This window comes from Moschus berezovskii, chromosome 12 (genome assembly GCF_049115385.1).
Source record: "Moschus berezovskii isolate FMDL1 chromosome 12, NW_MosBer_1.0, whole genome shotgun sequence".
Lineage (NCBI taxonomy): Eukaryota > Metazoa > Chordata > Mammalia > Artiodactyla > Moschidae > Moschus > Moschus berezovskii.
In genome coordinates, this window is record NC_142471.1 from 85765488 (window position 1) to 85780900 (window position 15413).

Here is a 15413-nt window from a genome sequence, read left to right on the forward strand (position 1 = left end):
CTGGTGGGCTTCCATCTATGGGGTCACACAGAGTCGGACACGACTGAAGTGACTTAGCAGCAGCAGCAGCAGCAACCAGAGTGGGTCAATACTTCCACAAGCATGGGTACCACATACATCACACGAGTGCCATGGAAATGTGGTGCTAAGGAATTCTGCTTTTGTTATACAGCTCATTCTGTTAGAAACACTCATAAGATCCTGCCAATACCTGCTGTAGCAGAGAGTCCTAATGCTTTCACTTAACTGAGCAAAGGATAATTATTAAAAAGCATTCATGGAGGTGAAAGCGCCTTCAGTAATTCTGACTGCTGCTGCGAAGTCACTTCAGTCGTGTCCAACTCTTAGCGACTCCATGGACTGCGGCCCACCAGGCTCCTCCGCCCATGGGATTTTCCAGGCAAGAGTGCTGGAGTGGGTTGCCATTGCCTTCTCCGGATTCTGACTGCAATGAGGGTTAAATCCTTGTGTGTGTATGTCAGTCGCTTTGTCATGTCCATCTATTTGGAACCCCATGGACTGTAGGCCCCCAGGCTCCTCTATCCATGGGATTTCCCAGGCAAGAATACTGGAGTGGGTTGCTATTTCCTTCTCCAGGGCATCTTCTCAATCTGGGTCTCCCACACTGCAGATGGGTTCTTTATCAACTGAGCGACAGCAAAGCCCCCAAGGGTTAAATCTACTACTAGTAAACTGGTCCTCCAAGGGTAGCTTCCCAGAGCAGCAGCACGAGCACCACCTGAGCGGTTGTTAGGAAGGCAACTCTTCAGCCCACCCCAGAGCTACGGAGTGAGAACCTCTGGGGGTGAGGCCTAACAAGTCATGCTTTAAAGTACCCTCTAGGTGATGCTGATGAACACTGAGATTTGAGAAGCACTGCTCTACTAAATGCATGCCAACAAAGGATCACTGAATGGGGTTGGGGGGGGGGGCAATGGACTAGCCTGGGTATTTCCTCTTCTAGTCAAAATGGATGTTTCCTACAAGCAGACAATACCACCAACACCACCATTCTGACTGCATCTGTGTAAGAAGGTTGAATACACCACATCACAGGTGATGAAGCTACATCAAAGAGTGACTAGGAAGCAGCAAGTTACTTCGAAGTAACTTACATGTTATGAAATGTTAAAACATCTGGTATTGCAGAACAATTTAAGGACTGCAACAGAGAATTCCAAAATTCTCAGGAGTACAGTAACTACCCATTATGTATTAAGCCTACTTTATGCCCAGCACTTTGTCAAATGCGATCAGGATCCTTAGAATTGAAGGAACTTAGAGCTAAGACAGGGCTTCCCAGGTGGCTCAGTGGTAAAGAATCCTCCTGCCAACGCAGGAGACGTGGGTTTGATCCCTGGGTCAGGAAGATCTGGAGGTGCATGCAAGCACATGAAAGCTAAGATAAGTGATGGGCAGAATAACGGACAAAAGCAAAGAGGAGAAAATAATGAAGGTCAAAATATCTCAGAGAGGGCTTCTGAAAGAGGTGTTTGAGCCAGGCCTGGGAAGAGGGGCAGAACGGAACCATGTTGAGGTATGAGAGGTGGGCATATTGCAGACACAGGGCATTCTGGGGCGGGAACACTAATAGTAAGCCAAAGCCAAGGACGGACATACCAGAAATTCAAATACGCCAGCACAAAGTGGCTGGAAAAGAACAAAGCTAACGAACAAAAGGAAGATGAGACCAAACACATCAGAGTTTTCAATGTCAGGCTACAGATCCACTCTCTGTTCATCAACAATTCACCTTTACATTCCCAGGCTCTAGCAAGGGCCTGGGACACAGCTACTGGAGTCAGAGAAATCAACATTCAATAGACAAAACACAGAGGAAAGCAGGCTGTTTTGCAAGACTAGCACCCATTTCCCCTTTTTCTAGCAACAGTGCCTCTTCTGAGGAGGAACCACAGCACCCTCACTCTCAGCCCCGGGGCGGACCTGACGGAGGCCTCACGGTAGTTCTGATGATCAGGTCAGGGGGGCCTCAGTCAAGGACAACCCTGGGTGTAAGGCTCAGCAGCTGAGTCCAACAAATCCCACAGCTGCCCGTGGCCACAGTGACCGAGGTCTGTCTGCAAAGGAAACCACCCCACGGGAAAGTGGAGTAGAGAGGCTGATTTCTACAGTATTTGGCTGGAGTTGAGCCAGACATTAGCCCACTCAGGAACTGTTACCTGAAACAATGTGTTCATCCTCCTTGGTTTAAGCAGAATCGACTTGGGCCACGGGCAACCAAGAATGCTGCTGAGCACACACCTATCACTACCATCTTTCTCATGAACTCCCGGCCGTCTGAACGTGAGCACCCCTGCACTCTCTTGCCCTAGTTTAAGTGGTCAGAGGAACTGAGGAACAAAAGACAGACACACTTTCACACTCTCACCAACAGCCTATGAGAGGTCCAAGGCTCTGCCTCAATACTTCGTCTTGTCAATCTTTTTAATACGCATCATATACCAAATTAATGTTTTTGTTTCTAGTGTGACATAGACATCAAGGCTCATTTTTTTTCAGAAAGATATCTATTTGTTCCAGCCTTAAAGGACTTTCTAGTGGTAAATTGCTTTGGCAAACGGAACAATTAACTGTCACACAATTACCAAACAGAAAACGTGCAAAAAAATAACCACTCACTCAACATATGCCACAAAATCATGGTCAAAGACGAGGAACTTCACTCATACGCTGTCAATCTTTCTTCCTATAGAATTAGCAAACTTGCATGGGTTCAAGTTCATCATTGATGAGAAACAGATGTTGTAATTGGGGAAAGTCTTCTCGCTGGCCCTCAGTAGCAACAGATGAGATTTTTTAAATAAGTAAGTAAATTCCCGTGATACTACAGTCACACTCAACTCCTGTTTTTATGTTACCGTATTCTGTTAAACTGGTAAGAGTTGTCTATCCTTATGCCAATACCATATTGTCTTAATCACTATTAGGCGGTGATGTTCTTCATCTTTGCTTTCAAGTTTGTCTTGATTATTCTAGATTCTCAACATTTCTAAGTAATTCTGAAGAACACCTGAAAACAACTGCTGAAATTTCTATCAAATTATATTTTGATGTTTAAATTTCAGTTTGATTATATATTGCATGTATAGATTTGAGGAGAACTAAGATATAAGAAGAACTTGACCTGCTGTTGCTAACTTTGAAGACTGAAGGGGGCCGCAACACAAGAAATTAGCCAAACTCTAGAAGCAGTAAAAAAAAGGCAAGGAAGTAAGTCTCCCCTAGAGGCTGCAGAAAGGAAGGCAGACCTATGGACAACTTGATTTTATCCCAGTGACACCCACATCAGACTTCTGGCCTCCAGAACTGTAAGATAATAAATCTGTAACAAAAGCTGGAGAGGGTGTGGAGAAAAGGGAGCCCTCTTACACTGTTGGTGGGAATGATAAGTTGGTGTAGCCACTATGGAAAACAGTTTGGAGGTTTTTTAAAAAAAAAAAACAAAACTAACTAAAAATTAGAGTTGCCACATGAACCAGCAATCCCACTCCTGGGCATATACTGGGACAAAACTATAGTTCAAAAAGATACCGTATCCTGTGACAAATCATAATGGAAAAGAATATTAAAAAGAATATATATAATATATATAACTGAATCACTTTCCTATACAGCAGAAATTAACACAACACTGTAAACCAACCATATTACAATAAAAAATAAATTTATGTTGTTTTAAGCAATTAAATTTATGGTAATTGATTACAGTAGAAATAGGAAATTAATAGTGTATTTTTTAAAGAATTGGTCTATTTCATCCAAGTTGTTGAATTTATATCCGTAGAGCTGTTTGTATTACTCTTTTCCTGTCTGTATTATTCTTTCACGTCTCTAATGATATCTGCTCTTTCAAAATAGTACAGCAACTTTGGAACAGTTTGGCAGTTTCATACAGGGGCTTCCCAGGTGGCACTAGTGATAAAGAGCCTGCCTTCCAATGCAGGAGACATAGAGACGCAGGTTCAATCCCTGAGCCAGGAAGATCCCCTGGAGAAGGACATGGCAAAAAGAAAAAAAGGATTCTCTTATTATTCCCATTTTACAGATGATAAAATTGAGGTACAGAAAGGTTAACTGACATGTTCACCCTCAAGGTTAGAAAGTAGGAGGGGTCAAGCAGTGACCTAGTACAGAAGTGGTAGGAGTGGTCTAGCTTAAGTGCTAGCAATAGGAGATACCTTTCCTGCAGAGAATTTAAAAATAATAAAACCAACTAAAATCCATTTCACTTCTACCATCACTATGAATTAACCATTCTAAACAATGTCAGTGATAAAATATTTTTCCTTTGAAAATCTTCTGCTGGTATAAATCCTAAACAAAATTGTGACTACTGCTGAGTTATATACAGACTTCCCTGGTGGCTCAGACGGTAAAGAATCTGCCCACAATGCAGGAGGCCCAAATTTGAACCCTGGCTCGGGAAGATCCCCTGGAGAAGGGAATGGCTGCCCACTCCAGTATTCTTGCCTGGAGAATTCCACAGACAGAGAAGCCTGGAGGGCCTACAGTCCATAGGGCTACAATTACTACATTTTTACTATTTACCCTTTAATAAATATCTCATTCGACACAGAAGTTTATTTGAAGAACCTCTGTTACATTTTGTGACCCCATGGACAGGCTACTCTGTCCTTCACTATCTCCCAGAGTTTGCTCAAAATTCATGTACATTGAGTTGGTGATGCTAGCTAACCATCTCATCCACTGTTATATATTTAGCTCCCAAAACAGACTCAGCCACATGCATTTGTCTGGACAGTAAATTTCTAAGTGGTATGTGAGTGCGTGCCCAGTCATGGCTGACCCTTTGCGACCTCAGGGACTGTAGCCTGCTAGGCTCCTCTGCCTGTGGAAATTTTCCTGACAAGAATACTGATGTGGGTGGCCATTTCCTTCTCCAGGGGACCTTCCCAACTGAGCGCTTAAACCCGCATCTCCTGCATTGGCAGATGGATTCTGTATCACTGAGCCACCTGGGAAGCCCTCTAAGTGGTACAGACTAGTCCAAACTTGGTTAGAGCAGTTAGCATCCCTCAAGCCCTATGATACTCTAGAGTCCTACAGGTATACGAAATATTTTAAATAAACAAACAATAACCCAGTGATTGTAAAGATGAAGGAGAACTCGAATTATTTCAATTCTACCTTCCACGGGACAACCTGAACAACTTTTTGTGTTTAACATTTTAAACAGTGAAATAGTATGAAGTGAGAGGTGCAATAGGTGCAAATTTTGCTCCTAAGTGAACATTTTACTGAATTTGAATCGTATCTTAATATAGAAATATATTTTTCTTAAGGGCTTGCTTTCCTGGTAGCTCAGCTGGTAAAGAATCCACCTGCAATGCAGGAGACCCCGGCTGATTCCTGGGTTGCAAAGATTCCCTGGAGAAGGCATAGGCTACCCACTCCAGTATTTATGAGCTTCCCTGGTGGCTCGGACCGTAAAGAATCTGCCTGCAGTGTGGGAGACCTGGGTTCGATCCCTGGGTTGGGAAGATGTCCTGGAAAAGGGCATGGCAACCTACTCCAGTATTCTTGCCTGGATAATCCCCATGGACAGAGGAGCATGGTGGGCTACAGTCCATGGGGTCCCAAAGAGTCAGACATTACTGAGCAATTAAGCATAGCACATTTTCTTAAACAGCTATTTGTTTTACAGTAAAGAATGAATCAAGAAAATGTTAGTAACATCAGTGGAAAGATTTCTAATTTGTGTCTTTTGTAGAAGTTTCAGTTTTATCAAAATTCATTTATAATTGAACTGTTTATATAAAATATTATTATATTGAATTATAACTAAAAGACCAAAATTCAAACTATTTAGTAGGTATAAACACTATTGAGATAATAGTTGAGCTTTTTGTCTGCAGAAACTTGTTACTCTTAATACAAAAAATTCATTAATTATACAAGACTATTAAAATCTAAAGTGTGGTACCTGTACCAACATGAAATAACATCGTCATAACAGAACAATCACAAAAAAATTCTAAAATAATCAGGGTTGATGAAGAAGTTGATAGAAACAATGTCTAGATTGAATCTGAGGTATGTAATTACCTTAAACACTGCACATAGCTTCATTCATGATTATTACTGAAAGTAATTCTGGAGTATAAAGAAAGGAAGTATTAAAAAATGATTAGAGCTAAATGCCCTGGGTATGGCCCTGTAGCTAAGAAGCAGTTTGGCTTTAGAATCTGAAATCTTTACTATTCTCTATTACCCAAAGAACTAAATGCACTACAGATTCAATGCAATCCCCACCATAATGCTAACTGCTTTTTTTGCAGCAATGACAGATTCTAAATTCATATGGAAATACAAAGGATTCTGAAGAGTCAAAACTATCTTTAAAAAAGAGAACAACAACAAAGTTGGAGGACTCATGCTTCATCATTTTAAAACTGGCCACAAAGCTACAGAAATCAAGACAACATAGTACTGACAGAAGGGTAAACATACAGATCAACAGAATGGCGCTGAGAGGTCAGAACGTATAACGCTATACGTCTACGGTCAACTGATACACACACACACACAGTTTAAAAAAAAAAAAACAAAAAACAAAGCTGCCAGACTGAATCAGTGGGGAAAGCATAGTCTTTCTCAACAAAAAGTGCTGGGGGAGCTTCCAGGATGGTGGAGGCAACCACATGCTGAAAAGGTAGCACACCGAAGTTTCATGGAGACAGAAGCTTTCCACAAGGGACCCTACCAGACCTTGCCCTATGTTCCTTTTCATCTGCGTACTATGAGATCCTTCAGAATAAACTGGTAAATGTGAAAACACACACACACAAGGTGCTGTGACAACTAGATATGCACATGCAAAAGAATCCCTACCTCATACCATCATCCACAAAAATTAATTCAAAATGGATCCGAGACCTAAATGTAAGGAGCTAAAACTACAAAATTCTAAGAAAGAACACAGATATATATCTTTGTGACCTTGCATCAGACAATCGTTTCTTAAATATGGTACCAAAAGCATAAGCAACTAAAGGAAAAATAAATTGGACATCATCAAAATAAAAAATCTGCATCAGAAGATGTTATCAAGAAAGTGAAAAGGCAATTTATAGAACAGGTGAAAATATTTCTAAAACATATATCCGATAAGGGTCTAATATACAGAATATATAAAGAACCCTTATAATGCAACAATACAAGACAAAACCCCAATTAAAAAATCTACAAAGGGGAATTCCGTGGAGGTGCAGTGGTTAGGATTCTGGGCTTTCAATGCCAAGGGCATGGGTTCAATCCCTGGTCAGGGAACTAAGATTTGGGAAGCAGCTGCATGGTGTGGTCAAAAAATAAAAATCTGCAAAGAATTTGAAAAGACATTTCTCCAAATGAGATATACAAAAGGCCTATATGCATATGAACAGATACAATATACTATTACATTACAGTAACGCAAACTGAAATCATAATGAGATACCACTTCACCCCCATTAGGATAGCTATTATTAAGATGTTGAAGTGGACTGGAGAAATTGGAACCCTCATACTTTGCTGGTGGAAATGTAAAATGGTGCAGATACTTTGGGGAAAAGTTCTAACATGAAATTACCATATGGCCCAGCAATCATACGCCGAGGCATATTCCCAAGAGAATTGAAAACATGTATTCACACAAAAACCATGTGCATTTATAGCAGCACTATTCACAATAGCCACGTGTCCACCTATGGAGAAATGGATAAACAAAACATGGCATATTCGCGCTATGGAGCAGTATTTGCAGTCATGGAAAGGAATGCAGTACTCAGATGCTACAACACGTATGAACCTCAACAACATTATGCTAAGTTAAAGAAACCAGACACAAGAGGCCATACATTGCATGGTTCCATTTATATGAAATGTCCAGACTAGGTAAACCATGGACAGAAGTCAATGAGTGGTTTTAAGAGGATGGTGGATGGGGCAATCAGGAGTGACTGCTAACATATATGGGGCTTCTTTCTGGGGTAACAGTAATGACATGCTGATGGCTGCACACTCACAATGAATAAATTAAAAACCACTGAACTGTACATTTTAAAACGGTGAATTTTATATCTCAATGCAAAAAAAAAAGAACTACAATCGGAAACAGTTAAAGAAGTGGGACCCTCAGTGGGAGAAAAGCAGCACACGCTTATTCCACTCTTCATTTTATAATGTAATACTTTTTTAACCATATGCAAGTTATTATTTAATAATTTAAAAATTCATATACATACACGTTTATATCTATATATACGCGCGTGTGTGTGTGTATATATACATGCCTTTTGCCATGGCTCTCCAATTCATGCCTCCCTGAGAACTTCCCCCAGTGGTGAGGTGTGGGGCTCAATGGTTCTGACCATCCATTACGTAACACTGCCCTGGCAGTGGCTGACTGGCCCATGAGTGAACCATTGACTCCATGCTAGGCCAATCAGAGCCTCTAACCCTAAAATCTGGGATTAAGATAAAGCTGCTGGAACTTTTCTGGCAGTTCATCTGCTAAGACTCTGCACTCCCCATACAGGGTGCCGAGGTTTGAACCCGGGTCAGGGAATAGATCCCACATGCCTCAGCCAGAGACCTGCACGCCGCAACAACTGAAGGTCCTGCATGCTGCAACTGAGATCGGGCATAGCCAAAAAAATACTTTTAGAAAAAATAAAGATGACAGCTCAAGCGGGCTGGAACTGACAAGTGAAACCGAGAGCCCTGGACTAGAGAAAGGTAAAGTTTGTGTGCAGAAATGAACATAGCCTAGGGGAGAAAACTGAGATGTGTTGCTTGGTTGGATTTCTGCTGGCTTTCCAATTTCACTCAGTAGTCTCTTGGGTTACCAAACCACCTGCCCTGCCTTTGGATTCTATAGCCTTAACACAAATTACTTTTTTTTCAATGGCCTAACAGGGGCCTGAATATTCATTGGAAGGACTGATGCTGAAGCTGAAACTCCAATTTTGGCCACCTGATGTGAAGAACTGACTCATTTGAAAAGCCCCTGATGCTGGGAAAGATTGAAGGTGGGAGGAGAAGGGGACGACAGAGGATGAGATGGTTGGATGGCATCACTGACTCAATGGACATGAGTTTGAGTAAGCTCTGGGAGTTGGTGATGGACAGGGAAGCCTGGCGTGCTGCAGTCCACGGGGTTGCAAAGAGTTGGACATGACTGAGCAACTGAACTGAACAAGGGAAAGGTGGTAAGAAGTCCAAGGTGGGTACAGACAAAAAAGGAGTGAACTACTGGTTTAGAATCATGGTGACAACAAAAAAGCAGACAGACTTTTAGATGATTTTACTATTGCTTTAAATTCTCTAAAATGCTAGTGATTAGATACTACTCCCTTCTCTCCTCCACACATCAATGACCTTTTTCTTTATGAGCTAGTCTAATTCTAGTTCTGTTAGATATGACCAAAGTGCCTTGAATATAATGGAAACTAATGATCTTGACCCAACCAACAATCTGAACATAAAGAAATCTGAGTTGATAAGCATTCCTACTTATTCTGAAATTAACTCAGCTATTAATTCAAGTGAAAAAAATTCATTTTTTAAAATGAAAAAAAGATTAAAAGAAAAAAATGTACAAAACTTTTTTTTTTCCTCATTTACAATGCCTGCTTCTGTTTAAGGGAAGTAAGTTTTTACAGGTTACTAATGAACAATCACTGTGGGGATTATGCACATAATAGAACTCAATATGAGCTTCCCGTAAAGAATGCACCTGCAATGCAGGAGACCGGGGTTTGATCCCTGGGTTGGGAAGTTGCCCTGGAGAAGGAAACAGCAACCCACTCCAGAATCCCACGGACAGAGGAGTCTGGCGGGCTACAGTCCATAAGAGTCGGACATGACTGAGCGATTCACACACACACAGAGTTCAATAAAGTATTTCTAAATCTTAAGTCTATGGACCTCAATGTTCTATATGTAAAATCTTTTAAAAACTGGAACAGAAACAGAAAAAGCATTTTATGAAAGCTTACAGGGAAAAATTTACATATGAACAATTGTAATATGGCAGATACAAATTCAAAATATGCATTGGTTCACAAAGATGAATTATGATTCATATAGTTGTAACTGTAGTCACTAAGAGAATTTCAAAATTTCTTATTTGAACCAAGAAAAAAGAATTAGCATTTGCATGTGAAAGTAACTCATACCTGGTATGATCACTTTCTCTGAACCAATATAATGTCCACCAAGACTGTCTTTAGTTAAGATTTGTGGTGACAGTAACCATCGCAGTTTACACCATTTCTGATTGATTAATCAGTCTTTTCACTGCCTCTGCTCAACAAATATTCACAGAGCAGTCTTTAAAAAAAAAAATCTTATTTTTTGGCTGAGGAGCATGTGGGATCTTGGTCCCCTAACCAGGAATTGAACCTGTACCCTGTACATTACAACTGCGGAGCCTTAACCACTGGACCACCAGAAAATCCCTTTGGAGCATTTTTGATGTACAGGTATATTCTAGGCAAATAAAACAGATACACATCCTAAAATCTCCAGGGTTAAAACACAGACAAGGAACCCAGGAAACAAGTGATTTCAACAACATGCTTAACAAGTTAATTTCCAGGCTTCACAGGATCCTATAATTACATGCAGCAGAAGTTACCTAACTCAGGTTCCCAAAGAATAAGATTTAGCCAGGAAAATTGAAGTAGGAGAGGAAGTTGTGACCAGGCAAAGGAAACAGCCTATGCAGAAAGCCTAGTGGCATGGTTTAAGATCAAAGAACTAGAAGAAGGTTCCGTGCGAGGGGGAATACAGTGATGAGGTCTGAGAGCTGGGCAATGTGCCTTCCCAGTTGTGTCTGACTCTTTGCAGACCACCAGCCTTCTTGGTTCACGGGATTCTGCCGGGAAGAATACTGGAGTGGGGTTGTCATTTCCTTCTCCAAGGGATCTTCCTGACCCAAGGATCGAACCTTCGTCTCCGGGGTTGCCTGCATCACAGGTGAATTCTTTACCACTGAGACACCAGAGCTGGGCAGGGGTGGGGCCAAAAGGCCTCATAAACCACAAAAGATAAGTATTACTTTTCTCTCTGGGGGAAAAATGGATTTAAAACAATTTCCTATTAGACCAAAAAGAGTCTACAAGTTTAACACCTCACTTCTCACACAAACATACCTGTAATGTTGTTATTATAAAGCTATCCAATCCCATATATTCACAGTGATAGGAAAATGTAGCAAAATATACATTATACATCAAACTAGCTTTTACAAAAACATCATGACTGTAAGACAGGATTAGTTTCTCCTCTGCAAGACACAACCTGTATGAGAATAAGACATTCTAGAGGAAAAACACATCAACAAGGTCCAGGTCACCAACAATACACAAACTTCACAAAATACTGTAGAGCCAGTGTTTTATATCCAAATTACACCTTCTATACGATAATGAGTTGTTTGCCTCTTAGGGTCCTAAAAGCAGGAGACAAAATCTGACACAAATACATTCAAATATATACCAAATATAAAATCATCTCATTTATCCAGCCAGACTAGGACAGGAATATTTCTCATAAATTTTCTAAACATCAATTAAGCACCAAAACTTACTTTTGAATGATTTTCCCTAAAAAGCGTCTCTGTGTCTGCACCCTCTTAAACCTACTGTGCAATTTAATCTTCACTCCACATTTTAAGGCCATTATTTTGGAAAACAATTATGGGTTCTGGTATTCATTATGAGCATCAATTACTAGGATTTAGTAGAGAGACATATGCCCCTTTTTGAAAAAGGTCCTGGATGGATATACAGGGATTAAAAAAAAAATTTTTTTTTAAACACTATGTACGTAGTTTGAAATTTCTCCTTTAATAGGTTGTCAGTGTTTACTAGCTACAATCTGGATGCCTACCCAGGGCTTTTCCTAATTTGCTGCCTCTAGTTTCAGCCTGGGAAACCAGATAACAAGTTCAAACCACAAGGAAAAGGAATAAAGAGTTGCTGAGTGAGCCTTTCCTGCAAGAAATACATTTTCTGCCATCCGTTTTGGCTGCTGGAGACTATTTAGCTTCTTAATAAGCGTTCACACTAATATTCCACAAGGTCTTAAGTGAGGAAGGCCACTTTACAAGTTCAAGTTACCTCCTGACAAGTCAAGTGTTCTGATCTTACACACTGATTTCTGGTTGGGTTTGCCTCCACCACTCCTAAGTGCAAAAGACATGCGGGGTGGGGCCAAAATGCCTAGTGAACGGCAACCAGACTTAAGTTTTCCTTAGTGTACCCTACCCGAAAAGTGTCATTAACCATGATTGCAAGTGAAATTTCCTGAGTTTGCCTGCCACATGCTAAGCTCTTTCTATGCATGAACGCATTTGAGTTCGTTCACCATTTCTTGCTAGCTCTGGCCCAAGAAGAGATGGGGAGACGAGACAGGTTTTAAAGGTGTCCTAACGGAAAAAATCTAAGTTATCACAATAAATCTTATCTCGAAAAGGGAGAATGTATGTAATACAGGAGTTACAGCCAACTTCTGCAGCGAGCGAGCGAGCGAGCACTCCCCCCACACACCGGAAGTTTTGAAATGTCCTGCGGGCTTCCCATAGGCAAAGTGCTTTTCCCTTCAGCCCATCTCTGCGGGTCCTCCCGAGAGCTTCGAGGACCCCCCGCCTCGGAGTCCGGCCGCACGCGGGGCTCGGGGGCCGCCCTCGGGGCCACGAAGGGGGAAGCGCGGCCGTCAATCAGGCCGGCCGCCGGCTCCTGGCGGCGTAACCTTGGCCGCTCGCGAGTCGCGAATCGGGCAGGTGGGAGGCACCTGCGGCCCGGGCCCCGGCGGCCGCGGCCCGGAGCCTCCCGGCGGGAGGGGGCTGCCGGGCGCCGGCCGGCGCAGGCCCGGCTGCCGTCTCGGCCGCTCGAGCCCTCGAGGCGGCCGCGCCTGGGGGCCGCGCGGCAGGGTCCGGGCCGCGGGGGCTCGGTGAGCTCGGCGGCCCGCCCGCCCCCCGGCGCCGCCACTCACCGAAGAAGCCCTGCACGATGCCCAGCGGGTGGCTGAGCCAATCCTCCCCACAGGGCATCTCGCCGGCGGGCCGGGGCCGGCGCGGCCCGGGCGTCCCGCGCGCCGCTGCTCCTCGGCGGGGGCTCGGCCGCTCCTCGCCCGCGCCCTCCCACGCAGGGGCAGCCTCGCGGCGCGGGCCGCCCGGCCTCGCCGCGCCTCAGCGAACGGCGGCGGCGGCTGTGAGGCGCTGCCGGCGACGGGCAGGCGGCGCGTGCGGGCCCCCAGCCTCCACTTCGCACAATGGCGGGAAACAGGCGCCGCCGCCGCCGACCGCGCTGCCGGCGACCTGGGTGGAGCTCGCGCTGGGAGGGGCGGCGGGGGCGCGCGGCGCGGCCCCGCGGCGGGGGGCGGGGCGGTCCTGCTCCGGGGCGGGGCCGCAGCTCGGCGGGGCGGGGCCGCGGCGGCAGCGGGCGGCCGCCATCTTGGAGGCGGGCGAGGGGACGGGCAGGGGCGGCCCCGCGGGCACGCCGCGTGGCTGCTTGAGGGCTGCGTATTGCTCGGTGTCCCTCTGCAGTCTCGAAAGGAGAGACTCCCGAAGTCTGGTTTATCTGTTTATAGTGGCGAGGCCTTGCGCAGCTCGGAGACCGCAACAGTCCAAAAGCACAAGCGCAAAGAGACCTCAGAGTTATCTCTGGGCAAGATTAGAAGCTAACGTTGCCTCTGCTGTCTGCTCGCCTCATCCCACTTCTTGGTCCGTTTTTTTTTTTTTTTTTTTTAATGGCCAATGGCAACTCTTTTGTTTGGTTCCCTACTAGAAACCCTATGTAGTGACTTTCCTCCACTGGATCAAGTCTTCCCTCGACTGGATCAAGACAGTGGCATCTCTACACAGAAAAGATCTGGTTAATAGTAACCTTTGAATGAGGAAATTTGGAAAATATCCAAGTTCTGTAATGAAACAGCCCCTAGATCTGGAATATATCGGAGAAAAACCTCACTCTCATAACCTGAAATACACCGTATTAACAGAAGGATGATCTGAATGCGACCATCTCCACTCCCCAAAAAGTGGGGAGCTGGACAACTGAACTCAGATCTCAAGCCCTCCTTAGGGCAAAAGGGTTTATTTTGTATCTGTCACTGTGAACTAATTACATTCCTCTGAATCTGGTGGTCAAGGCTGGTTGAATCTCCGGATATGGAAACTGAAGCTATGGAGACCTGACCACGCAGGGCCCTCTGTACTATTTCGTACCATTTTACATAAGGAACTCTGGCATCCACAGATATGTGTTCTGTTCCTGGAACCAATTGCCTGCAATTGATACCAGGGAGTGACTGTGATTGGCATATTATACTATACATCTGGCTCTTATGAATTTGGGTGAGCTGAGAAAACGGTTTCAAATCTCTGGCATTACTACTTCTTTCATTCATTCATTTAGCAGAGAAGGGCTCAAGATTCCTGGTATTGAATAGAGAAATCTCCTATTTAGGTTTGTGGCCAGTAAAATGCAAATTAAATGTATGTCATGGACATCTGCTTTTAGATTATAATAATTTCAATTTGCTGTATATGAAATTGCAGCTGGACACCAATTCAGCAGTGGCTAAGAACACTTCAGCTTTTGGTTTTTCCCTCTGTAGTCAGTGATTTGTAGACAATTGTTCAGATTTAACTTTAAGAGACACTGTGATCCTACTGAAACGTAATTATTTTATAATATGAATAATTTCACCCTCTAATTTTCCTGTGGCAAGATGTTTTGACACTACTAATGAGTGGTTATGACAACTTAAAAGGCCAAGGGAAGGTCCATGAGAGTACTTCTCTATGGCAAGATTTTTTTTCCCACCGCTGGCAATCACACTTCCCCACTCTCAAGTCTGTATTTTTAAGAAGGGCATTAAGGGACTTCTGTGATGGTCCAGTGGTTAAGAATTTGCCTCCCAATGCAGGGGACACAAGTTCGATCCTTTGTGGGGAAACTAAAATTCCACATGCTGAGGGCAACTAAGTTGGTGGGCTACAACTACTGAGCCCACACACTCTAGAGCCTGTGTACCACAAGAAGAGAAGCCCCCATGGACTGCAACAAAGACCCACTGTCTTCATGTTATGTACAGTTCAGTGAGAGACTTATTACTGAATAATTATCCATTTACAACCATGATAGGTACCGGGGAAGAAAAAGTGAAGTGCTATAAAAGGAATGAATAGCACCATCTAGTCTAGTGAGGGAGGGTTTTGGGGAAAGGATCCTTCAGGGATTTCCTGAAAATGTGACATTTTTCACTAGGACTTGAAAGATAAATAAGAGTTAGCTAGGAGAAAAGCGTGAGGGTAATTTTCCAACCGCAAGGAGATCCAACCAGTCCATTCTAAGGGAGATCGATCCTGGGTGTTCATTGGA

At 43.5% G+C, this 15413-nt stretch overlaps 1 protein-coding gene across 4 annotated transcripts in view; it reads right to left on the bottom strand.

Annotated features, from left to right (window-relative positions):
• Positions 1–13351, bottom strand: part of MCMBP (minichromosome maintenance complex binding protein) — a 44397-nt gene extending 31046 nt beyond the window's left edge. For 3 of the 4 annotated variants that reach the window (XM_055424533.2, XM_055424534.2, XM_055424532.2), the window contains exon 1: positions 13021–13351. In XM_055424533.2, coding sequence (XP_055280508.1) covers positions 13021–13078 — 58 coding nt within the window. In that variant the 5' untranslated portion in view covers positions 13079–13351. The remainder of the gene's footprint in view (positions 1–13020) is intronic. The other variant, XM_055424531.2, reaches the window with a different exon arrangement.
• Between the last annotated feature and the right edge of the window lie 2062 nt (positions 13352–15413).